General features: G+C 42.6%; 2 protein-coding genes across 24 annotated transcripts; one reads left to right on the top strand and one right to left on the bottom strand.

The window, feature by feature from the left end:
* Window positions 1-183: 183 nt before the first annotated feature.
* picalmb (phosphatidylinositol binding clathrin assembly protein b) lies at window positions 184-15,605 on the bottom strand. Of its 23 annotated transcripts, none has more exons than XM_040184087.2 (23): window positions 14,745-15,605; window positions 11,017-11,159; window positions 10,848-10,923; window positions 10,665-10,767; window positions 9,944-10,037; window positions 9,686-9,797; window positions 9,492-9,598; window positions 9,345-9,386; window positions 8,297-8,382; window positions 7,870-7,993; window positions 7,645-7,778; window positions 6,812-6,912; window positions 6,479-6,631; window positions 6,043-6,126; window positions 5,308-5,400; window positions 4,976-5,086; window positions 4,379-4,495; window positions 4,231-4,261; window positions 3,997-4,096; window positions 3,776-3,835; window positions 2,975-3,079; window positions 2,476-2,581; window positions 184-1,713 (listed from the first exon to the last, which is right to left on the bottom strand). In XM_040184087.2, the coding sequence occupies exons 1-22, from the start codon at window positions 14,872-14,874 to the stop codon at window positions 2,489-2,491; spliced, it is 2,199 nt and encodes a 732-aa protein (XP_040040021.2). In that variant the 5' UTR covers window positions 14,875-15,605; the 3' UTR covers window positions 184-1,713; window positions 2,476-2,488. The 23 variants fall into 23 exon arrangements, with proteins under 23 accessions (XP_040040021.2, XP_040040030.2, XP_077954586.1 ...); XM_040184096.2 differs by having other exon boundaries at window positions 7,645-7,772; XM_078098460.1 differs by lacking the exon at window positions 2,476-2,581 and having other exon boundaries at window positions 2,927-3,079.
* A 4,134-nt stretch (window positions 15,606-19,739) lies between these two features.
* On the top strand, window positions 19,740-25,027 carry LOC120823828 (zona pellucida-like domain-containing protein 1). The gene is made up of 10 exons (XM_040184211.2): window positions 19,740-20,055; window positions 21,112-21,332; window positions 21,444-21,625; window positions 21,914-21,986; window positions 22,605-22,702; window positions 22,997-23,077; window positions 23,291-23,462; window positions 23,541-23,646; window positions 24,397-24,426; window positions 24,548-25,027. Exons 1-10 carry the CDS (start codon window positions 19,914-19,916, stop codon window positions 24,718-24,720), a joined length of 1,278 nt encoding a protein of 425 aa, XP_040040145.1. The 5' UTR covers window positions 19,740-19,913; the 3' UTR covers window positions 24,721-25,027.
* The last annotated feature ends 299 nt before the right edge of the window (window positions 25,028-25,326 follow it).

Below are 25,326 nucleotides of genomic sequence, written 5' to 3'. Positions count from 1 at the left end.
CTGAGGTGAGAATTAACAGTGCTTTTATTAGTTGACTGATGATGATTAAATAATAGTCTACTATAAATATTACTGGTTTATAAATGACTAAAACAAATCACTTCCTGCTGCGTGGTGTAAACCCTCTTTGCAGTAACAACTCAATAGATTTAACATTCAACTTGAAAACAAACAATACAACAGTTTGTGGAAGCTGCTCTTTATTTGTAAAAGAAAGAAAAGACGTCAGTCTGCTACACCTTCTAATTACATAAAGAAAATATCTGCAGAGACAAACGCAGAGTATCCTGAATCAAACTTAGGTAGAGTCAAATTTGATTGAATTGCTTTCATATTTCATACATCTTTCACTTTTGTAACTCAAAGAACAGTCAGGTTTTTTTTATTTTTTTTATATGTACACGAAGCACCGATCAACAGTGCTCCTCCACTCAGGTCCTCTGGCTCTTTGTATACAATTAAATTTACATCAAATCTGTGACCCTTTTCCCGTTAGCGTAGCGACAGCGAACCAACAAGCAGACGCACTCTGTTGCCTCGACCACCACCCACCTCCCACCTCCTCCCTCCTCCACCCCCGCCGAGGAACCGTAGCGTGGAAAGATGTGTGCAACATGAAGACAACTCTTCCACATTCAGAGTAAAGGCAGCCTTGAATCCGGCCAGTGAGTCGACGGCATGCCAAGCTTAAAGCAAACGGAGCCCACGCACCCAGAGTGACGCTTCAGATTCGTGGGTGAAGTGTTTTTTTTTTTTTCCTTTTTCAAACTAGACAGGAAACCGATCCATTGCAAAAACCAACGAAAAGAACAAAAACAATCCTAGGCACAGAACCGACTATTTACTGGTAACTGACTCGTACTCTAGCCCCTGCACTTTAAGCACAATGGGGATTGTGAAATCTTTCCACTAGTAAAAAAAAAAAAAAAAAAAAAAGGTTGAACGCAAAACTGGTAGAATATTTAGTGCTCTATCATTCCGCTTAATAAGTGTAATTTATATAATAGCTATTTTTAAACTCTACCTCTCAATGATAGTCTGAGATCCTTGTTAAATGCTGAAGCACTCCCACAGGTGTTCAATGTACTGTAGCTTTTACATTTTTTTCCTCCCAATCTTAAACAAATAATCATAAATAAATACAAACAACACACAAGGAATGTCTACTGTAAACACTGTAAAAAAGACAAAAACTAATCGGGTGTAAACGCCATTAGCATCACTACTTAGTGACAAGTTAAATAGCTGTAGGGAGTGCGTGACTGATGATCGGATCAAGAAAAGAGGGGGGGGGGGCTCTCCTCTTCTCCTTTGCCCTCCTCCCCGCTGGACATCAAGCCTCCACATCCAACCACAGCATTTCCAAACATATAACATCAAAGCTTCTCAGCACCCATACCGATCTTTACAGATGACACTGTCAAATGGATAAGGAATCCTCTTTTGGGGGAGGGGGGGGGTTTAGACAGCAGCATCACTCCACGTCGGACATGTTACAGAATAATAGGTGTGAGCTATCGCCGAACGTCATTTAGACATGGTTACCATGGTTTCGGACAGTCGCTGCACCATTGTGTTCTTGTGTCGGTATTTGTGTGTGTGTGTGTGTGTGTAAGAATGTTTTAGAGTTAGACTGCAACACGAGGACAAAGCTTTGCCGCAAAGAGATCCATCTTCCGAGAGACACTTTTCTTCAAATTACATGAACTGCATCTGCAAGAAAAGGGAACAGTCTCCGTTAACGAAGAGAAGGAAACGGGAGCGCAAATAACGAATGAGTCGATGGACTGTTCGTTAAACTTGCTCATCGGCAGGTTGGGTTTGTTCCCTTTAGGTGTCAGTTGGGCCTCTTTTGCTCATCCTACTTTAAGGACTAACTAGCTCACGCATTGCAATAGCAGGAGAGGAGACGGGACATCAAAATGTTTGAAATTACTATTTGACCGCTTCTGGAAAACGGCGTTATGTTGTCCGGGATTTGGGACGGAAATTCATTTTGAACTTCTAACTTCCTTCAAATTATGCTCATCAGAGCCCCAATTAAAGAATTTGCCTTTTAAAATTGTGACGGCATGAACATTAACCTGAAAATGGTCATCTTTATTGTTAGACACGGCATATGCGCAGTCTGAGAACAAAAAGCTTTCCAGTAACTTTCGAAGGACAGAGCTTAGCGAACAATCAAGTAGTTCATTACAGCAATGGCTATAAGATGCAGGTTTGAACAATCAATGACGGCGGTGGAAGACAAGAGGGTCAGAATGAGGCGGTCTATGTTAAACGATGCAGCAAATCTGTCAAAACAAGCACGGAATCCACAGTCAAAATGAAACTGAAAAGATGAGAAATACATGGCATCTAATTAGATGAGAGGGGATCAAGTATGGAAAGGCAGGAAAAAAAAAAAAACAGAGGGTGTTAGCACTGGCCATGGAACACATGCAGGTGCGCCCGCTAGCAGAGAGCATGCTGTACCTAAAGAGATGCTCTACAAGAAATCCTTGAGAGAGAGGTGTGCAAACGGGTCCTGTCCAGGGGCTCGGAGAGGACTCTGGCTGGAAGGACTAGAGGCTGCGGAGGGCTATTTCAGGAAGAAATACAGGAAGTAGGAGGACCAGAGGACAAGTCAGACAGTCAGTACAGAGACTGAAGGAGGGCGCAGATTAGTTTGGAGAGGCTGTGGCGTATGGAAGAAAGGTGGATGGGTTGGGGAGGAAACCCGGGAGTTAAGACAAGGGAGATGATTCACAGTTTTTCCCCCTTTCAGCTCGGCAGAGTGACGGGTCCATTGGTTTAAAACTGCCATCATCTTCAGCCGTTTTCACACACACTACAACGCTCACACAGTGACTAATCATGGCGCACGTCACAGCACAATGGATACACCTATTTACCCAACCTGATAACTAAGCAAATAGATACTGACTTCATTGTGCATCCGCTCGGTGGCGTGGTCAGACGGCCGTGCACCCACCTGAGCACTAGACACGGAGCCAAAGGGGTTGGGTGGCCTCATCACAGGCTGGGAGTACATCATGGTGGGCGGATTCATCATCCCCATTGAGCCCATTTGTGGAGGCTGCAGCATGTCGCACAGAGATGAGACGTCATTTCATGTGGTGGTGGATTTAACACAATTGCTTTACAAATGTGAAGCCGCCATGTCTTGCATTTATGTGTAATGATTATTTTCATCATCATTAAATATTGTTAAGAGGCAGATTGTTTGTGGGATTTACTGATTCATCGTTTGGCCTGTAACATGTCGGGCAACGGAGAATTTCTCAGTAGTCCAATATAACATCTAATTTGCTATATTTGTCCAAAACTCAACGGGTTCGTTGTATTAAAACGGATGTCTGAGGAATACAGCCTAATTTGTGAATTAGTCAAACTTGTTTGAATTTCAGCAGTATCTGAATTTGGAATTATTTATTGCCCACTAGGGGGCAACAAACTCAAACATTTTTACTCAAAGTCTCAATTCCTCACATTATGGTTTTCAATAATCATAAATAATAGTATCAAGACTAGCACTGATTATTTAGCTTACACAAGTAGATTTTAAAATTAAAATATATATAAGACAAACAAATATGTAAATCAAGAGATAAAAACTATTGAGAATCCTCAACCTTTTGTTTTACAAATGAAACCTTTTACGTTTTGATCTGATATGCACCGTTTTAGCAACAACCATAACGTAATATTCACGTTATTTTTTTTCCAAAACAGATTAGGACTGAACATGAGCTACATTTGTCATCATACTGACCATGCCATATCCCATCATGCCGGTGGGTGTGGTAGCAGGGAAGGCCATGACTGACGACGGCTGAGGAGACACAAGCGGGCCAATGAGAACACAAATGACCTCTACAACAACGGCAAAGCAGCAAACCCTCCCTGCGTCTGCAATCATTTGACTGTAACTTTAGACAGAAATATAGCGGGAGCAGAAATGGTGAGCACTGCGGTTAGAGATCTGTGTGTCACCATGGAAACGGGGTTCCAGGTCGTGGACGGCGCCGCTTTGGGCTGCCAGTTGGTGCCGCCGGTCATCCTCTTCTCTCCCGGCTGGCTCCAGTGCATGTCACTGCAGATTAAGACAGTTGGTGTTAGCACCAGCTTGCGACTGCCCTGAAAGCACAAAGCTGCTGCTGTTGCTGCTGCTGCTGTGCAGTAGTGTTCGTGCATTTTAAAGCCGCTGAGCACATGCGCATCTCTTACTTTTTCATAGTGCCGTTCCCAATGCCGAGGTCTAAAAGAAGGAAAGACAATTTCTAGGTGTTATCTGCCCATCTGCAAAGGTTTGGTTATTTTTTAATAAACATGCATTTTCATTTTCGCAGCTGAAGGGCACAGGCATCGGACTCACTGCCGACAAGGTTGGCCAGGGAGGAGTCAAGGTCGTCTGACACCAGCTTGTCTGGCAGCTGACCGGAAGCCTGGTTGGAGCCGGCAAAAGTCGGTTTCAGGATGCCTCCAGAAATATCTAAATAAGGGAAACCGAGAACGTCAGAAACGATGAAAATATGTCCTAGACAGAGTTTGGTGTGCTTCATTGTTATGAATATCATGTATTTTGAATAGCAGTGCTGAGGTTAAAAAAAAAATCTGCTTTAATAAGTTAAGTGGTCTCATGTTCCTTCTTCCAGACTGCTCTTTTGTTAAAACCCCCAAACATCTCTCAGCTCAAAAGTGGCAGAATGCTATTCTCTCTTTTACTCTTAGATTACATTAACTTGGCTTTTGTCCAACATGACTTACAGTGAGTGCATTTAAAATCAGGGGGGAACAGGAGCTACAGGTTACAAAAACAAGAGTGCTTAAGGTGGGTGGGGGTAATCTATTTTTTAGGACTGGCCTTTGATGAATCATTTGCAGACCGCAGATATCACCTTCACTGCACTTACACACAGATAATGATGCACATGTATTGCATATCACCTATATGTAAATACAAAATAGTCACCATCCAAATTGAGGCTGTTGCTGCCTGTGGCTTTGGCCCCAAAAACGGACTCAAAGTCCACTTGGAGTCCCCCCGCTGACTGCTGAGCAGGGGCCTGTGTCGTCGAGTATCCTTCATCAGAGTAGGGAGAGAAGAAAGTTGCAAATGTTACACAAGGTCATAACTGACCGACGTTTGGACTTTTGGTTTCTGCCCGGGCCCCCTCGTAAGTACAGTGTCTATTAATCAATACCCTGGTTAATTAAAACAGAGAGCAGAGTGCCACCGCTTTCTTTACAGAGCAGAAAACCAGCATGGATTTACTGCTGAATGGGCTGCAGAGCCTTCAGTACCTCTGAATAGACCTGCTACAGCAGAGGGCTCAGTGGGGAAGGGAGCCTGGTGGGAGAGGTGCTGAGCAATGGACACTGGACCACAGAAGGAGTCTGACACGCAGACACAGGAAGCAGGATGAGCAAGACAAAGAGGAAGAAAGAGCAAAACGGAAAAAGGCATTTCAAGACCGAGCCAGAGTGACAAGTTGGAAATGACAGAAATACAGGCAGCAAGAAGACAGCTATTTTTCGCGGTTTGTAAAATTGTGTGTTGTTCCAAGTCACACGTAAAAGGATAAAATGGTGCAGAACAGCATTGTAGAAACTAAAAAGGGGTTAAAGGAATAGTTTGACATTTGGGGGGAAATACGTAATGGCTTCCTTTCTGAGAGTTTGACGAGAAGAAGGAGACCAGACAGCAGCAGCTAGTTAGCTTAGCATAGCTGTTTGAATGTATGGCAACAGTTTTCAAACATAAAAATGCACGCATACCAATAAATAAAAGATTACATAATTTTTGGTTTCTGTATTATTACAGATATTTGTGTTCTAACAGAAAAAAAAAATGGAGAGCAGTGTTCTGAAGCTTCTCCGCCAACTCGAGGCAAGACAGCAAATAATGTCCAAAATGTCAAAATGTTCCTTTCTAATAGTTTACGACCACATTTCCACTATGCATGGGTGTATTGCATAGGATCCTATGTTTGCCAGGGATCAGGAAACATAGGCTGAGATGGTGAGCCATCATAGTACCTGATATGGAGTGTTCTATCCGCACTGTGCGTTTGTAATTGGTTGAAACGGATGAGTTTGTGTCAATAAAGGGATTGTAACGATCTGGAGAATCAAAAATAAGGTTGGTAAAAGTAGAACAGGTATCAACGTAAAACAATCTACGAACATAATTGAAAGAGAGGACAAACTAAAGAAGCAATGGTTTTATGTACTCTATAGTGGGACATGGAGGGCCCTGGGTGGTAAATTAATGGGGGTTCTCACAAAAAAAAAAAAAAGATTTCAGCATGGTATGAACTGCAATGAGGCTTATTGTACAGACAAAGAAGATCATCTAGAGATTTGCACAAACAGATAATCAACATGCTGCACAGTCAACATGCAAACTAGTCATAAGTGAGAGAAATGAACAAGTGTGACAAGACTTTTGAGGAGAAACAAAATGAGTCGTTACCACCAAACATTTCATGACCGGAAGTCCTAGAGGAAAAGCTAACACCGTCTGAAGACACGACAGGTAAGTGAGTGGCATCGACAACGAGTTTTGAGAGGAAAGGGTTAAGGTTTGGCATGGATTCGTCTCCAGCTTCAGCAGAGGTGAAAGGATCTAGGCAGGCGGAGGAGAGAGAGAGAGAGAGAGACACAAAGAAAAGGGACATAGACAGAAAAATAGTGGAGAGGAAAAGGTGGGCATCAGAGTCAGACAGCAACAAGAGAAGGAGAGCATGCAGAAAACGGTCCAGAAACACAGATGGTGACTGGAAGCGTTGGAGAGGCCACTCTTTACCTGCCCACGTCGTTGCAACTGGAAGCCCTGTTGAGCCGGACTGCATGGAGGGCTGAAAGGTTGACTGCAGGTCAAAAAGGTCGCTCTCCATCTTCACAGCACTGCAGACAAAGAAAAAAAGCCAGCCATTATTATACTCATTTTACAACCACAGACTTTTTTCTTTTCTTCAAAAGCCTGAAAATAAATCGAGAGTTAACTGGTTACAGTTATGATTTGGAGGAAGTAACTCCAGTAAGTCTTTGAAGTTAAACGGTAAAAGAAAAAAGACTGTTCAGCTACTACTAACAGCGGTTAGCTGCTACTAACAAAGCACAACGGAGGAGAACATAATAAAATGAAATTGTTATGGTTTCCTGTCACTTTCTGCTGCTTCCTCTTTACGTCGCTGTGTGCCGCAGAGACTTTAGAGCGCTATTGTCTCCAGGGCGCCTACACGGTTACCAGAGCAACCCGAGGCAGAAAAGTTGGTAATGTCTGAACAGACTAATCGGATCTGATCGCTCGATAACGGTGCAGACAGTCAGTCTTGAAGATCTAAAAAGCCAATCGGATTCGCCTGCAGTCTGAACAGACGCTGACATGCATTCAGACAGTAAAACGGTTTAAATGTAGGTGTCCTTTTTGCCTGTTTAAATTGCAAACTTTAACAATACTTTTAAACAACTCCTCTTTTGACGCAGAGTTTTTGAGCTCTGGTTTTCAGACAACGTAAAAAAAATTACTTTTCAAACTTTAAAGCAGCAACCAGGTCCTTACAAGACTGAATAAAAAGCAGCATGAGTTAAAAAAAAAAAAAAAATAAAGGGTTGCATTACTAGAGGGGCTCGTACCCGTTGGAGCAGCTGGGTGTAGAGAAGAGGTCGATGGCTGCTGTGGTGCTGATAGGACCACCTGTGGTAGAGATCGGCGACGTGTCCGTGGTAGCGAAGGAGGGCCTCTTGGAGAGCTCTTTGAGCCGCTGTTCCTGAGTGAAAGATAAAACTAGTTCAAACATACAAGCAATACCACGGCATCTTTAAATCGGCAGCCTCTTCGGATAAAACAAGCAAAGCCACCTTCAGAGCTTTGAGTCGAGCCTGTTCCTCCTCGAGAGCTGCCTGCTTCTCCCGCTCATCCACTTTAGTGAAAGACATCCCCGTGCTGGCCAGTGATGACACTGCGTTGGACAGAGTGCTGGCCCTGCAGGAGAGACACAAATTCACTCTGGATTGATTTATCCAGCTCATTGGATTCATTATTACAGCTTATACATAGATACATCTAGTACATCTTATTCCGTCCTGTTTATCCGTTTGTGTGCCCTTGTCACATATTAGTTTACCGTTTAGATTTGTCTTATCAGCTTGTCATTGCTTGACTGATCTATGCAACACGATCTAATAAAATGTTAAAACATGCAGCGGTAAAAATGGAAAGGCAGCCTCTGAGATTCGAGGAAAAGATGAGCGGAACTGAGGAATAGTGACGGTAGGATTGACATACCTGCTGGCCGCGGTTGAGTCTTTGACCTTTTTGCCCTCTAAAGAGGCCAAATGCTGCTCCAGAGCTTCGAGAAGGCTACTGGGAGCCTGCCGTGACAGAAAACACACAGTCAGCTACTCCCTGAGACGCAGCACATTGTAGTCTGCATGGACACCAAAACCATTAAGGACAGTGGTGGGGAACCGGGACAGCAGAAATCCCAACGCACTATGAAATGAACCAAAATGATGTTTGTCAATAGGAGGCCACATGTTGCTCCTAGCAGTTAAACCAGTTTTGGATGATCAGTTGCCCACCACTGATGGATTACTGCATTGCATTCCAGCCAAAAGAACTACGTTGGATGAGAGCAACATCTGTGTGGGATGACGTACTGCACCACGGGGGCGTCAACAACCCGGGCGGTGTTGAATCGGCCCCGTCTAAGCACAACGGGGGAAGCCACTTCACAGGAGATGAGCTACACTGGTTCACACCGCGATGACGTGACCAAAGTGATCAGAGTTTACCACAGCGAGTATTTTCACCGATGTGTAGGAGACAAGAGTGAGAAGCATGCCGAAAGACAACACTGAAGCCAGTCACGGACATAGAGGAAGAGTGAAATGATAGTACTTACACAAACTGTGAACTAAAGTGGAGAGATAAGGGGAAAATACAGAATATAAAGGTGGTGACAGTCAGAGGGGTGGAGGGGGGGGGTGTTTTAGTTGAGGTTCTCCGGGGTTAAATGTTTCTGTTCCCCACAGCACAACACGACAGTGTGTGAATATCTAACTGTCACTGTGACGATTAACTGGGTCAAAAACACTCAGCACCTTTATTTACTGTAGAAGTGGGGAAGGTAAAGAAGAAAAGCAGAAGAAGAGACAAGAGAAGAAGACCAACCACCTCCTCTGGCGGACATGCGCTCGAGAAGGAAACCATGCAGTGTCTTTTGTGTTTGGTGAGCAACCCTCTAGTCCGTTAAAGACAACTCATGGATAAAAGAGAAATTAGAGCTGGAGACAAGAGAAAGCGGGACGACCTGTGATTTCATACTGCTCACCTGTGACAAGTCTGGAATGTCCCCTCGGTCGATGCCCACCTGCTGTTGTACGAACAAAGAAAACCACGTTACAATCTGGTTTCTGCGGCGTTAATTAGTGACAGCAGGAAGGTCTGGTAGAGACGGCGAACACGCGGCACAATATACCTCGGCTACTTTGAGAAACTCTGATATCCGGGTCATTCGGGTGAGAAACTTCTTGTAAATGTCCAAACCTTCTTTACACTGAGTCTTCTTCATGTCAAAGTATTTCTCTATTGGGTGAAACACAAAGAAATTGGAAAGACCAACCACAAAATACCGGGCCAAAACCAACCGGAGAGAAAGAGAAGGTTTCTTACCAAGCAGGTTGATAATGCCTTCATTATAAGCAGCGAAGAGCCTGATGGAGTCTTTGAACAGGAGCATGAAGGCGGCATTGATGACTCCATTAGTCAGCTCGTTGGCATTGACCTGAGGGAAAGCAATCGTTCATCATTCACAGCTACTCCACGCTTTGTGGACGTAGAGAAACGAAAACTGGGAACTATGTGCCTCAGAACAGGCGGCTTTTTAGCACACGAGCTGCAGCGCGGCGGGGCGCTTCACCTCAAACTCACATTGAAATCGAGGAGCGCGTCCATCTGGTTCTGAATAATGGGGATAGTCTTGAGCAGCTTCTCTGTATTCATGGTCCTCATTACGCCGTCCACTCTGCGTGGACGCACAGGGAGTCGGAGCAGCAGCAGAGGCCACCGGGGAGGGGCGCGGGGGGGAATCAGAGAGACGGATGAGCACGCGGCGCAGCTCTTAACACAGGATAACAGACTTTACATAATGACAAAGAACAGAGCCAGAGCCTCACATCTGACGAGATGAACAGCATTTCTGCTTAATTAAATGGCCACGGTTGTTTGATGCATGAAATAGTTTCCCATTTTTATTTTTCTATATAAATTGTTGCAGCTCTGATCAAATTAACTTTTTTACTGTAAATAAAAACAAAATTTGACAGAATTCTTTGAATTTAAAATGATACATTTCAGTATCTTTTACACAATGATTTAATCAGGCCAACAGGTTTAAGAAACCAATAAACCTTGAAGGCATTTAATTAAAGTGAAAAGGCTGTTGCCTGCCTCTTTGACTGAAACTATAACCATTTAATAACCGTAAGCTCTGAGAAATATTAACTGTTTAAATTAACAGTTTTCCAGACTAAATAATTAGTTGATGAATTAATAAAACTACGAATTTTTTCAAATGAATAAAGGGGAATACATACGTTTAATACTGTATAATGATAATAATAATCACAATAATAATATAATAACACCTTACCCGCGTTTAACTTTTGTGAAGTCAAATGCAACCTGTCTGTACGAAACGGCTTTCTCGTTCAGGTATCGACTGTACCTCCTGATAAACGTGGACATGTCATAACCTGCAACGGAAAACGGCAGATTAACGTCTTTACATTGCGCTTGAACTCATAAGGATTTGGAACGGCCATGAAATGGTTACCTTGTAACCCACTTTTGTCCAAAAAGTTACTGAGGTTGAATAGTGTATTCCTAGAAGCCAAGTACTGAACAAAACGCTGAAAGAGAATAACAAGGAAATGGTCAACACCAGATTTTTAGCTCCACATTGAGGCCTAGATGATGTGCTGGTGTGTGCTGAAGCGTCTCACCTCGTTGCCATAGACCATGAGGTGGTGTGTGGTGATCAGAGACTTAAACACAACCACCCAGCTGGTGTTGGTGGTCCTCTCAAACAGCGAGTCGGCCAGTTGGGGAATGTTCACGTTCATCTCGTTGGTGCAATGGATCAAATCTGCAGCAAACGAAAAAGTGAATGAGATCGCGAGGTTCAGATGATCTTCACCAGGCAGGTGGGATTTGGAATAATTGAGCAAAATACATTTTGTAATTGTCCTTGAGTGCAACAGAAACCCCATCAAAACATCAAGCCCAGCCAGCATCAGGCAAGGCTCACAAAAGACCACCAAAGACAAACAACCGCCCAGTCACCAATCAACCGAACCCCCCCAAAGCACGTCTTTGGACTGTGGGAGGAAGCTGGAGTAAGAACCCAAGAAGATACGGGCAGAACATGCAAACTCCACACGGAGTGTCCGGACCGTCTTGCTGTGAGGCGACAGCGCTAACCACCACCTACACCACCGTGCCGCCCACAGTAGAAACAATTAGTTGATTAACTGATGTAAATTAACTAAACGCTTAGAAAAATGTGTGAATGCGGCTTTTCTCCCTTTTATACACCAGTAAACTAAATATCTTACAAATCAAACTTCTAATTATAGAATGTAAACTCATGTTATCAATCCCCAAAATGTATCCAATATTGATGCAGTGCAGACATGACTTCACTGGTCCCAAAGGAGGCTTTAACCGCCCCTTTGCAGTTTTAGCTCACATTCCCTAGTTAAAAACAAACTACACTTAACTACACCATATATTTTAGTCACAATGACACAATTATTCTACTCCAAGCAAAACGCCACCACGGTGATGTCACATGACATTAGCATATTAAAAAGTAAATCACCATCAAGGCAATCAAAGATTCTCTGCAGCACAACTCGATACAGAGATCATTCATTTGAATTGTTGAAGGCAACAAGCAAAGCTTTCGACAGCGCAAGGAAATTACGGCGAACCTGGAAGTTTCTTCCCCACTTCCACTGCCAACGTGCTCATTCCGTGCAGCCGGAGTGAGCACGTTAGCCGAGGCGATAACGATCGGGCCATTCACGGCGCCGATCAGACCGACGGAGGTAATTGGGACTCCTCTTCTGTCCTATATTTTGACTTCTCGAAAGGCGGGGGACTTTAAGTAGGCCAGGACAACCTTCCACAGAAGCAGCGGCAGTTAGTAGATCGACTGCCCAGAGAAGATGACGGGAGAGGGGTGGGAGGAGGAGGAGTATGGGGGTGAAGACTACACTGACACCTCAGTCATGTTACAATCACCCTGCTAAATATTCACAGTGGTTCGTTAGTGATTCGTAATCGGATTTATTTGTGGGACACAAATGTGTCAGCGTGTCGATCACCATCCAGGCTGGTTTTGATGGGGGCTGTTAATAAGTCACAATGAATCAAGGATATTATATTTCCTTAAACATTTTTAAAAAATCTATCAGATATAGGACACGTGTGAAATGTAAAGAACTGTATTTCACGGCGCAGCGTTAAGACGAAGCGCTTCACGTGCAAAACAGAAAACATGAAGAAACTTTCCTTGTCTCGTTTTTTTTCCAAATGATTTATTAAGGTATTATTTCTAAAAAAACGACTACTGTAGTATGATCATAATGTCATGAGATTACTCCAATCTTAAATAAGTAAAATGTAGAATCATACATATATTATATACATATACGTAATATGTTTGGTGACAAAATGCATCTTTAGTCTCTGGAAAGGAGGACTAGTAAAGTAAAACTGTTAAACAACTTTTGTTTAACAGAACTTGTGTATTTTGTTGAATAGAATTTTTTTTAAATAACAGTTTCCAAAGTCCAGTAACATTAAGATTTGTTTGTATGTATACGTATTGTTATCAATATCAAAATTCAAAAACAAGTCAGGTAATAGTCATTTTTCAAGCCTTTTTTCTTGACCAATATTCCACAGTTCCAACTTCTTAAATCTGGAGGATTGAGGTAGCAGGCCATCAGCTCAACAACGTTTACATTTGAGAGTATAAATAGATGCTCATTTCTCGGACTATATTGATTTTCAGTCAAGATTTTTCCATTCCCGAAAAAGTATTGTACAACTGCTTGTGTTTAGACAACATTTTACATATCAGAGTGTTTGCTTCTTTTGTTCAATGAAAGGTTTTATTTTTTATTTTCCTAAAGTATGATGACAAAAGGACAGTAATGTGTTTGTTATATTGGCACGAATATCAAAACATTCCAAAGTCTTGGAATTATAAGAAAGCATAAACAGTCCAACTGATTATGCTTTCTTATAATTCCAATACTTTCAGAAAGCTCTGGTTGCTCTAAATCTCACTCTTCATTTACAGTAATCTCTCTAGTGTCTACTCTCTAATAAGAGTCAGAAAATTGCCAGAAATACAAAAAAAAACAAAAAACATTTATTGTTCTCGGTCGGAAGGGGACATGAGCAAAACAAAGCTGACATAAATAACCCATCTAACAAACCACCCAGCCTCCATTGTAAAACATAAAAGCGGAGGGCTCTGTTATTATCTCTGTACATACACTCTCTGTTCCGTTATGCACGGAGACTCTGTCACATTGGATGGCTGGCTGGTTTGCGATGAGCCCAAAGAGGGTCACTCTGCAAACTTTCACTCATCTCATCTCAGGGGGGGAAATCGCCCGAGTAGCACAACAGGTGTAGAACCTGCAACTTTTGACACAAAACCAAAATTTGCACCACGAGTTACCATTATCCCTACTCAAGAAATCAAGTACTTCCACCACAATGAGCATCTGTTTCCTGGACTTGAATCAAACTGTTATGATGACGCAGTGCCTTCATAGAAGACAAAAAAAAATAATTCATTGCTGCAATCATGCCTTTGAAAAGGCCGATCGAAGAGCAGAACATTGACCACAGCATCTATAAAGATGATCACACAAGGGTTTAATCCCTTATGCTTACGTCAGGGTACCTGCAGAAGTGTGTTGGAGGGAAGCAAAACTCAGACATCAGCCACGAACTGTGATTTATGTCGCGCGTTTGTGTGTGTGTGTGTGTGTGTGTGTGTGTGTGTGTGTGTGTGTGTGTGTGTGTGTGTGTGTGTGTAGCATTTGACCCCACCATGACGAACTGCGGGTTATCAGTTACTCCATCACTACAGCTGAAGCTGACGCTTGTCCTGCTGCAGGTGCACCGAGATGGGAGCTGCAATCACATTCCTGTAAACGTACATTTCAGGGCCTGTGGGAGGCCTGTCTGCTAGCACTGATTTAAAAAAGGTTTAACGAAAGTGTTTGGTAATGCTGAAGTAAACGCGTATCCTGACATGTTGCTATGTGGGATAATCATTCAAACCCCTTAAACCGATGAGTAGAAGTGACCACGGCAGGATGGGGGGGGAAGAGAGCCAAAACCAGACAGCTAGACATGCTAGATAGATTATGTATCACCCCCAGCAAAACGGAAATAAAACAAATAACCCTCATTAAAGTGAGCGCCTCGTAGCCGCGGCTAGCACCATGTCAACAAGGCCTGGGCCCGATGTTCTAACAGTACAAGTAGCGTTAGCATGTAGCCTCCCGTGAGGCTTTGAGGCCTTGTAGCCGCTCCAACGGCTACAGCTCAGCTAACGCGGAGCTCTCGCTCCGGATTTGTTTCACCGCTCGTGTGCTATGTTTATTTTATTAAACATTTCAGAAAAAAAGAGGATACTCACAATCCAAATGTTTCTTTTTCGGGCCCATTACTTCGTGAGTGGTGGCCTTGCATACTGTTTTGGAGACGGCGGATCCCGTTACACTGTGCTGGGCTGCGGTTATCCTGTCAGTAATGCTCTGCCCCGACATCTTCTCTCACCTCAGCGCAACAAAAGACTTTTAACAAATATAGTCTGGCTTTTATCTTCGGGAGTGGGAGGCTTTTTTTTTTTAGAAAAAGTAAAGAAAACCTCCTCCTCGTCCGCAACCTTGTCGGACCCCCACCTCCACCTTTTCCCCACCTTAGTGGAAATAAAAATATATATATATTTAAAGAAAAAAAAACTAGGCTATGGCAGACGCGGACCGGGGGAGGGCGGAAATAAAGAGAAGCGGAATCCAACAACACCAATCAAGGTAAAAATGTCGGGTTGTTTCGGCTTTGTGGCCGTTAGTCAGATTTCGGGGCGGTCGTGATTGCGGAGTCCACTCGCTGACTCATCCGACCCGGGTCTGCGTCTCGCTCTCATCCCGATGTGGCACACCGGATCCCTGCGTCTCTCCTCCTGCTCGCCGCCACCGCTCCTCCACCTCCTCCTCCGAGTCCTCCTCCACCTTCTCCTCCTCCTCCCGCCGCCGCTGCTCCGCTGCTTTAAAGCGCTGTGAAAGGGCAATCAAAAAAAACCCGACCACGGAGGAGGGTAAATGGCGGGACTACGGTGCTCAGCTCTCTCGGGTGGACAAATAAAAAAGAAGCCCGGGTACAGAACACGCTCCAGCCGGAGGCCAAATCAGATGTAAGGCCGCGGAGCTCCGCTTGAGTCCGTCGCGGTGCAGGTGTACACAAACTGACCGCAGGCCAGCTGGAGGGAGGAGGGGGGAGGGGGGGGGGGGGGGGGGGGTAGGCTCAGTCACAGAAGCGCTGGAGGCCCCGGATGAGAGGATGGCGCCTGTATTGATTTGAGGGGTGGACACACCGACGTCCAGGCAGGCTGCAGCCTGGGGGGTTTTAACTGACTGTCACGGAGCTGTTGATTTGGAGCGTAAAATCCCCGTAATAATACTGTAATAAAGTCTCTAAATAAATACAGATTTGACATGTTTTGCAGCCTTGTTTCCGGAGCTGCGCCCACATCCCGGGATGACACTAATCCAATGAAAAATAATACAATTAAAGGGTGTATTGTGCTATTGTTGTGTGCAACAAGTATTTTCCAGGAGAATAACGTTTAATAGTATTTCAGACTAAGTGGACAATGTCTATACTTCTTTTTTCAAAATGTTTCCACAAATAATGTTTATAATTTCAGATAATGTTTATTATTTCAGGTGCCTAATGTTGAACAGAAATGAAACTGTGGTCTGCCAGGACAGACGTTTATAGGCATTGATTTACTGTTAATATATGTCAATTATTCTAACACATCTGGATAAAACAGTCCGTAAGTTAAAAAAAAGAGAAATTGGAGGCAGAGCAGTGTGAGTTAAAATTGTAATGAAAGCATTAATTTAGTGCTCTTTGAATGTATTCTTTCACATAAGATTCATTCTGTTTTCAGAAACATTATTATTATTATTTATTATTATCATTGATGCATCAACATTGTAAGTACTATCTAAGATAATACATTATAATGTATGCGTTGATTAAATATTGTTTTTTTCTAAATGTGAGTCTGTTAGGCTGTTAGGGCTTCAGCAGTGTGACACAGTGAGCACAGGAGGGCAGCATTGTGCCACGATCACCTCCAAACAGGCAAGCGTGTCATTCTGCTCACTTAAGTTCAATGTGGAGCAGATCAAATCTCACCTATTAATTAAACTGACTCTCACTCATTTAGAAAACATTCAGTGGGAGAGATTGTACGCAAAATAATCCAGTCAAGAATTAACAATTCAAAAAAACGCCAGCTCTTCCTTTGAATTTCCCCAACAACTTTATTTTCCGGCTTCATTATTAAAATAAACCAAATCCAGTTTTTGCTTTATATATTCAATGTATTTAATGTAATGCTGTGTTCCTTCTGAAGGTCATGTTGAAGGAAAAAAAGTGTTCTTCATTTGTTGTTCTCTTATTTCTTGGGCTGAGCCTCATACATAAACAACAAGTCAGTCTGTTGTTTTCTCGCCTCACCTGGGAATTTTTGCGAGTTTCCAGCCCTGCAAACGATGTACACAGAGATAATCTCTGTCTGTATTTTTTTTCCTATCTCATAAGAAATCCCCTTGAGAAAAAAAACCCCATTCTTATAATGGTGTGCATCTAATAATCGCACCACAGTTGTGCCATCAACCGCAAAAACAAACCATCTAATACATGAGTTTTCTAGCTTTTGAAGACATTAATGGAGGATCAAGTTGCAGTGCGGTCGATGATGATTCCTACCAGTGTTAAAACTGGAACGTCACATTACAACATTCTCACAGGAGATGAAAATTACTGCTAATAAAATCAACATGATAAACAAAACATTCAGACTTAGATGTGCAAATATTTTTCCCAGAACAACAAGTGCAGGATTTCACCTTATAACTTAAAGAAAAGTCATGTAACTAAAACACAAGTACAAAAGTTCACTAAATATGTAATTTGCCGGGTGGGATGTGTAAAATAAACAGGATCACCATATGTTTTCATTTCACGTATTTTGCATATACGGACATCTGATCTTGTTTGCTCTGAATGGCACCTGTCTGACTGGAAGCGTTTCATATTTGATTTCAGCCCCAACTCGACAGCAGTGAGTAGCAAACATCTGCAGCCAGCTGTGTTTCTCAGGGATCCGGAAGGGCCACGAGGCATCTGTTTGGCAGATCGGTTTCTGAGGTGGTTCAGAGCGTGTGACACGCATGAGATTGTATTTTGGGTAAAAAGGGAACAACAATCCAAGCATAAACTTTTCCTGTGTGCTCTTATTTTTTAAATGAACACATATAAACTGATGCAACATTTCAGCACAGATGCGCGTGGAGCCCCAGGGCAAATGAGCTGAGGGCTTCCCATACACACACAAAAAATCCCCTAAACATTTTATGCCTGGAGACCCTAAAAATTACCATTATTTACCAACAACGTTTAGACTTGTCATATTGTGAAATGCACAAGCACTGAAGACGGAATCAATTTATTAAAGCATCCTAGTAAGCAAATTACTATAATAAGTTTCCCCTTTACATTTGTATTTTACTTGCAATATTTAAAGGAGCAGTGTGTGGGATTTAGTGGTTACGCTCAACCCACCTGGTCCCATCATGTTGAGAAACCACAGTGGCTTTCCTGTAATGTAAAAACATAAAAAGACCTTAATGGGCTTTGGGTTGTCCGTTGTGGGCGGATGGCGGCACAACTTGGCGGAGCACCTTGTGTAGAGGAATTAATTGATTAACCGCAATCTAATCCTAACCTGGACAAAGCATTGTCCACTAATGACTCCACAGCTATCGGATTGTCAGGATGTAATCCTCACTGTTGAGAAAACCAAACACCACTGCTGAACACATAGTGACCATGGTGAAAAGTCACTGATTGACAAGGCTAATCAATGCCTGCACCAAATGTCAGGGCAACGTGTCCAGCATTTGTAGTTTTTACTCTGAACAAATCTAAACTGTTTGCCGAATTGAATTTTTTAATCACTTTTAAATAGACAAAAGCTATAGCCTCTTAAAGGCATTACAGGTCTTTTGTTTTTCAAGTGCATTTTACCAACCTTTAGGTAATTAAATCAGTTAACACAACGTATTTGTCACCTAGACAGCCTCGGGACTTGAGGAAGATGCCTATTTAGCTTGTTTTTTAATTCTGCCATGTTCCTGCAGATGCGTTTGACTTTACGTGTTTTGAGAAAGTGAAATTCACCGCAAACCAGACATGCACCCATAACTGGCCACCAATACATGCTGTCGAGTTTGCTGCAGCAGAATGGATGATTAGCAGTGGACAAAACCAGATGTTTACACTCGCTGAGTCACAGGCGAACAGAGTCACACACATGGCTGAGCACAAAGCCTCTGCCCGGGCTTACACCTGGTGGAGATAACAGGACAATAAATGCACTATTTACTCTTCATTTCAATTTCACATCAATTTCAGTGCCCAGCAGTTTTCGGTGACTGTTTTTTTAAAATTGTATGTCTTCAGTTGGAACCAATGCTGTTGGAATCAGGAACACAAATTGCATAGTCAAGTTGTGAAGGTGGTTCTGGTCGTTTTGTGGTATTTATTGAGCAAAAGAAAGATCAGTTATTTCTTCTAATAACAGTTTAATAACTTTTGTTTGGTCGACGGCAGTAGGATAAACGGTGAAGCAAACAAATAATAATACACACAGTACCGCTTTTACCTTCTGCACCGATGAATACACCACTGAATGCCTCTGCTCTAAGTGATGCCTTGCGCCTCACAATCACCCACACACAGCCCTGCATCAGACCGTGAGTTGACTTTTATGTTCATGTGAATGTAGGCCACAGCAGCAGCCGATGACAGCTTAATTCAAGGGCTCAGCCCCTCCTGCTGAGGCCCACCGTTTGTGTGAGCTGACAGACGAGGATCAGGCCGAGGAGAGACGAGTGGGAACCCTCCGAGTGCGCTCGGGTTTCTGGGCGCTGTGAAAAGATTTGTCCGGGCCATTCAGATCTGATGGAGTTTCCCATGTTCTGCACAAGCGTTGGGATAATGAGTCCCTCTATCTATCTCATCTGTGCACACTAAACAGATACGCGTAAGGCTGATGTTGGGTTGGGTCCGAGTCCCCGATGCCTCCAAAAACTCTGGCCCTCAGTGTTGAACTTTTCTCTCGTCACATGCCAGGGGATGAGGGGGGCCATCCAATTACTTTGGGAAAGGCAGGAAACAGGTAAACAGTTGCAGAAAAAAAAAACAGAGCGGTGGGGGTGAAACGAGTTCGAAAGAAGGGTGACCTCAGTTTGAAAGGGGTTGGGTAATAGGGGTTTGAGCCGACATGAGCCCCTGAGGTAAAAGGGGGGCAGAGGGAGCAGGATAAGAAGGATCAAGGGACCTGGGGAAAGAAGGTTGTACTCCTTTGATAGAGGGCAGAGCGTGTGGCAGTCGAGCAAACAGGCAAAACTTTTGGGGGAATTGTTTTTTAACATCTAATCTTGAGATAGGGGCCATTTTTTAACACGTAATTGAGTAATGAGGTTAATGCAATGTTGACCTACTGAAGATGAAACAGGGCAAACCTCTCTCAGGTGCCGAAATGGTGCCACAGTTGGGCTTTTTCTTCCTGCTGATGAGCAACGCCGCCTCGGTCTCCACACAGTTTAACGGATACAACTGTGACGCCAGCTACCACAGCAGGTTTCCTGGTGAGAATACTTCCACATAATATCTTTTTTCTTCCCAGTACAGACAATCTTCTGCCTAGAGGTGTGAAACACGTTAATGCATGGAAATTTACACTTTAGAACACACCACAATAGTCGATTTAAGCAATTGTTAGGATTGTTTTATATTTGTCTTATTTATACGATTTTAAAACATTTAAAGTTGCTTAATGATATGTGGTATGCTATAGGACATGATCACACACACAATCAGGGGTGTCGGTGTGATGCAAACCGTTAACTTTTGCATATAGAAATTTAAAAATTAGGAAGACTATTTATGTATGATTAACTATGTTACCAACCACCACTATGTTTATTTTACGTTATCATGCATTCACCAACCGCCATCTAAAATTCCTTTTATGTTTAACAAAATGATGCTTATCAACAAGGGGCAGTTCTGTGATGACGAGTACAATGCTTAATACTTTTTACATGAAGTGTATTTTCTCATAATCCTTCCAAGTAAAACTGTTTTACTGTTGAGGAAACAGAAAAATGTTTTAAAGAAAAAAAACTGTACAGAAACTGACCAACAGTGGCTTTTTTAATTTGGTTGATTTTAGCTCCATTAGGCTCTTATTCAGTGGATAATTTACTTTTGTCAAACCCCTTCAACAGCCAGTGAATATTTGTCACCAGACTTCAGGCTCACGCCTTTGAGCCGTGGTTGTGATTTTAATTTGTTTTATTTCTAAAACCGCTGTATTTAAGCGTCAGGTTCTGCTGGGTTTCAGCCTCACCAACTAATGACGGACCATCTGAGATGTCAGATGGGTGATCGAAGCTTGACAGCAGCGCTCTGAGTGACAAGTACCAGCGTGTCCCGTCACCAAAACTGCAACATTTTGGAAAAAGTAGACTTGGGTTCCGTGCACAAACATGTGATAGCTGTTCAGGACTCAACGATGTGTCTGCAAATGTTCCAATCATTCCGGTGGCAGAGCAATTGCTGGCAACAATTTCTGATATATGTGAACTTTTTTGTTTTTGTTTTTTATGTGTTAACACCTAATCCTGGCTCCGTTGCTCCAGGTGAGCGGGACATCAGCGTGTACTGCGGGGTTCAGACCATCACCTTGAAGATCAACTTCTGCCCCGTGCTCTTCTCTGGCTACACCGACGCAGACTTGGCCCTGAACGGGCGCCACAGTGACGCACAATGCAGAGGCTTCATCAACAACAACACCTTCCCCACGGCGGTCCTGTTCAGCATCAGTCTCAGCTCTCTGGAGGCCTGCGGCAACAGCCTGGTGGTAAAGAATGCACAAACACAAGCACGGGGTGTTAATGTGATCCATAAGTCATTTCATCAGGTGGATCATTGAGTTGGGAGAAGGTTTGGTGATCGACGTTTTCCTCTGCAGGTCAGCACAGCCTACGGAGCCAACGCTTATGGGAACATGTCTCTGGTTCAAATTGGGAATGTCTCAGGCTACATCGACACGCCCGACCCGCCAGCTATAATCAGCTACCTGCCCGGTTTGTTGTACAAGTTCAGCTGCAGCTACCCACTGGAGTACTTGGTCAATAACTCACAGCTGGCATCGTGAGTTCCTGGACAAAAAAATCCTGTACAATGGAGGGCTTGATTTTCAGGAGTAAATCGTGGATTTCATATTAACATTTATTCATTGATCAATCAAGTATGAATTCATATTTGATTTTCGTTCTCCTAACCGGCAATAACATTTAAGCGGTTTGTAAGCCTGAGTGCGTTAGTGTCGTCTGGTATTCTGATAACCATTTATTCTAAAATGTGAAGAATTTCGTAAGGATTTAGATGCAAATTTACAAGCATTCTTCCAAATGTTCAGCCACATAAATGTCTTCACAGCTCATCTGCCGCAATAACTGTTAAGGACAGCAACGGTACATTTGTGAGCACGCTGAATATGATCCTGTACAACGTGAGTACACAGCTGCATTCTGAATTTTCTATGTAATCATCTCCATTGCCTTGCACGCACTTTGACGGTTTGGATTGTGAAATGAACCAAAAAATTGATAGTTAGCCAGTCAGGGTGCTGAATAAAATATTTTTTTCTCTTCACAAATTCACTTTTTTCAATAACTCCCAAGACAAGATCATAATCAACATTTAATATAATCTCTTTTTTTAATTTGGAGTCAATTCCAGCCCCAATGAATGTTTTGAGCATAAGATAAATGTTTCTGTTTTAGGGATGCATGCTTAAACCACAGTGCTCAACTGTTTGAGGGAATCAATAAGCCATTAAAAAAACTTAAAGTGCATCTTTGTGATGTGTTTTTTAAAGTTGCTAAATTAGATTATAACTACACTATATCAATGCAGTGGAGTAATGTCTTCACAATAAGTGTGTCTAGACACAACATTCTCTCGGGTTTGTTTGTCTGGCTACAGACCAAAAAACAAACTTTGGAATGTTGCCCACATTACATTTTAAATGCTTCTGATGTCAAGACCCGGCCCAATTGTTCATTTCAATTTTCCCATTTCACATATTGAGTGGAAAATCGATCGTTTGACTTTTTCTTCTCTACAGGATTCAACATATAATCAACCTCTCTCTATTCCAATGGCTGGACTGGCTCTAAAAACAAGAGTATTTGCTGCTGTGAAAGCTACAAACTTAGACAAACGGTACAAGACACCATTGTGTTTTTCATTACTGAATCTTTAGTTTATTGTCAGATCTTGAATGTTGGTCATGTAGCAGACATTTCTTTTCCATTACAAGAATAACTTTCTCTTTCCCACCATCCTTCTTACGGATTAAGTGCTTTTTCCTATGGTTTGCCTACATTCATTATGCCATTATGTTATTATTCTACATGAAGGCGCCAGTCTACAGCGGAGAAAGCCTTGATCTGTGCTTTCCCATGTGCAGTTAGATCTCTATCCTCCATCCCGGCTCACAGTTTTGTCCCTCTGCAGGTGGAACATCTTCATGGACTACTGTTACACAACCCCCTCAGGGAATCCTAATGATGAACTCCGCTATGACCTTTTCTTTGGGTAATCTGCCTTCTTCCTTTTTTCAAGATGATGACTCGATAAACCACAAAAGGGAATCATTATCTATTCAGGCTGCCCAAAAGGCTTATCCTGGATGAATGCTACTTTTTATTCTTCTTAATTAGTGCTTAAACATAAATCTAGGCATCAAATCTGTCGTTGTCAGCGTGTGCACGAGTACATGTATGTGTAAGTTGTTCTCTTTTGACACAGCTGCTACAAAGACCCACAGACGACTGTTTTTGAAAATGGGAAGAGTCAGTCGGGCCGTTTTTCCTTTGAGGTTTTCCGTTTCGTCAAACACAGACACCAGAAGATGTCAACTGTGTTCCTGCACTGCGTCACCAAGCTTTGCCGGGCGGACGACTGCATAATGCTCATGCCTGTAAGTGTTAAAATCGTGAATCACAGTTTGCGTCCTGTGACCTCAATGAGGATTGACATCTGAGGATGTGATTGGTAGATTTGTGGGCGAAGGCGCAGGCGGGATGGAGAGAACAGCCTCGATTCCCCGGCAGCAACATCTGGGACCGCTGTCATCACAGCTGGACCGATCATCACCAGGAGTGGTATGAATGATAAACTGTCTCTTTAGGGAATAGTTTACCAGCTTTCTTGTTGAGTAAGATAAGACTGCTACTACTTTAGTTACTGTGACTAGTCGGCTCGTAAGACGTGTTTGTTTAATCAGTGCAACAAAAAGTCTCACTGTAGTTAAGTGTGTATTTGTGAGCTCTGAAGGGTAAAGTTTACGTTTAACAGTGCGAGCTGTTTTCCCATAAGTCCTTTATTTAATTTTAAATTAACCTAAATCGCTAGCGGTATTTCCATTTAATGGACAGACACGAGAGTGGTATTGACCGTCTTATCTAACTCTGCAAGACTGCTTAAGACTGGAAACTACTTTAAAGATAATTATATCCATGACCCTCTAAAACTCAGATTAGTTATACTTTTAGATTGGAATCAGGAATATTGTCCATTCCCTTACAAAATCTTTGAGACCAGACTGGTAAACCTGATACATCGTGTCAGTAGACGGTTGGTAGATGGAATTGTATTACAACTACAACTACAGTCTAGTTCTACACAACAGAACTAGACATTTATTTATTTTTATTTCCATTTTTCTATGCTAAGCTAAGGTAAGCGTTTGTTACTTGAGAATGGTTTCATTCTTCTTATCTAGTTAACAGTTAACATCCCATGATGTTGAACCGTTCCATTAAACGAATAGATCAATATATCCACGTACCCTTTTAAGATTGAAATATAAGTAAACTATTATAACAATCACGATTTAAATGATTTATTTTCAGATGAAACTCCTGCCAACAACTCCCAACTTGGTAAGCTCCCATGTACAATGTTACAAAACAGAGACAGGTTTAAATGAAGTCTTGGGATAGGTGCATTGATTAGAAAAAAACATCCGATTTAACTTTCTGCTGTTCTCCGCCACCACGGCAGCATCTCGAGAGCCCTCGCATCCAATGAACCCAGTGACCAGTGCTCTCGTCTCAGGAGTGGCCATCCTGGGTGCGGTCAGCATGGGCTTCTTCCTGCTGTCACTTCGCCTCCTGAACAAGTCCCGCCTCCCAACAACCACAGCCTCAGGTGTTTGGAACACCACCTTTAAATGAGCAGACGTCTGTAAATGATGACATCTCGGTACTGACAATATATGCAAAACGTTTTCACATGGCGGGTACACAAACTGAACAGAGGTTACGTGTGTGCCTCTCTTTGTACACGCATTATTAAATGTGTATATGTAATGTTTGTAGGCGTTGTGTATTTATTGCCTTCAGTACCTCAGTATTCTTATTATTCATTCAGCAATTATTTTGTCAATCACAGTATCTACCGAAGTTGTACACTCATAACTCTGATGCTAATGGACAAATGTTGCTTTTTAGAAACTTGTAATAAAGTTGTGTTGGATTAAAATGACTCATTTTGACAAATTTGTATCTTCTTTTGAAAAAATCTGGCTGATATCCGATTCCAGTGGGAACTTGTCACGGCCCTGAACTGACCTGCATGACCCAACAGAACAAAAACAAAGACGACACATATGATACAAACATTTAGTATGAATGACAACACGGAGGCTTCCGAAGACGTCCTTCGCAGTTTTGTGTATAAGTTTAAAACCAGCTTATATTTATTTTAGTAATGAATTAATATAGGTGGTTTGTCTTTTCTGCATGTATTGTTATTTTTTGTCTGTACATTGCCGCATTGTT

The sequence above is a fragment of the Gasterosteus aculeatus genome, chromosome 1 (genome assembly GCF_964276395.1).
Source record: "Gasterosteus aculeatus chromosome 1, fGasAcu3.hap1.1, whole genome shotgun sequence".
NCBI lineage: Eukaryota > Metazoa > Chordata > Actinopteri > Perciformes > Gasterosteidae > Gasterosteus > Gasterosteus aculeatus.
This window is presented reverse-complemented; position numbering and strand designations above follow the sequence as displayed.

Bases quoted from the DNA above. Each gene is read 5' to 3' on its own strand.
- LOC120823828 (XM_040184211.2), top strand. From the start codon at position 19,914: ATGAAACAGGGCAAACCTCTCTCAGGTGCCGAAATGGTGCCACAGTTG. The intron at 20,056-21,111 runs GTGAGAATACTT...CCGTTGCTCCAG, and splicing joins CTACCACAGCAGGTTTCCTG to GTGAGCGGGACATCAGCGTG. The intron at 21,333-21,443 runs GTAAAGAATGCA...TTTCCTCTGCAG, and splicing joins CCTGCGGCAACAGCCTGGTG to GTCAGCACAGCCTACGGAGC.
- picalmb (XM_040184087.2), bottom strand. From the start codon at position 14,874: ATGTCGGGGCAGAGCATTACTGACAGGATAACCGCAGCCCAGCACAGT. The intron at 11,160-14,744 runs GTGAGTATCCTC...CGTTTGCTGCAG, and splicing joins GAAAAAGAAACATTTGGATT to ATTTGATCCATTGCACCAAC. The intron at 10,038-10,664 runs GTAAGGTGTTAT...GCGTCCACGCAG, and splicing joins TTCACAAAAGTTAAACGCGG to AGTGGACGGCGTAATGAGGA.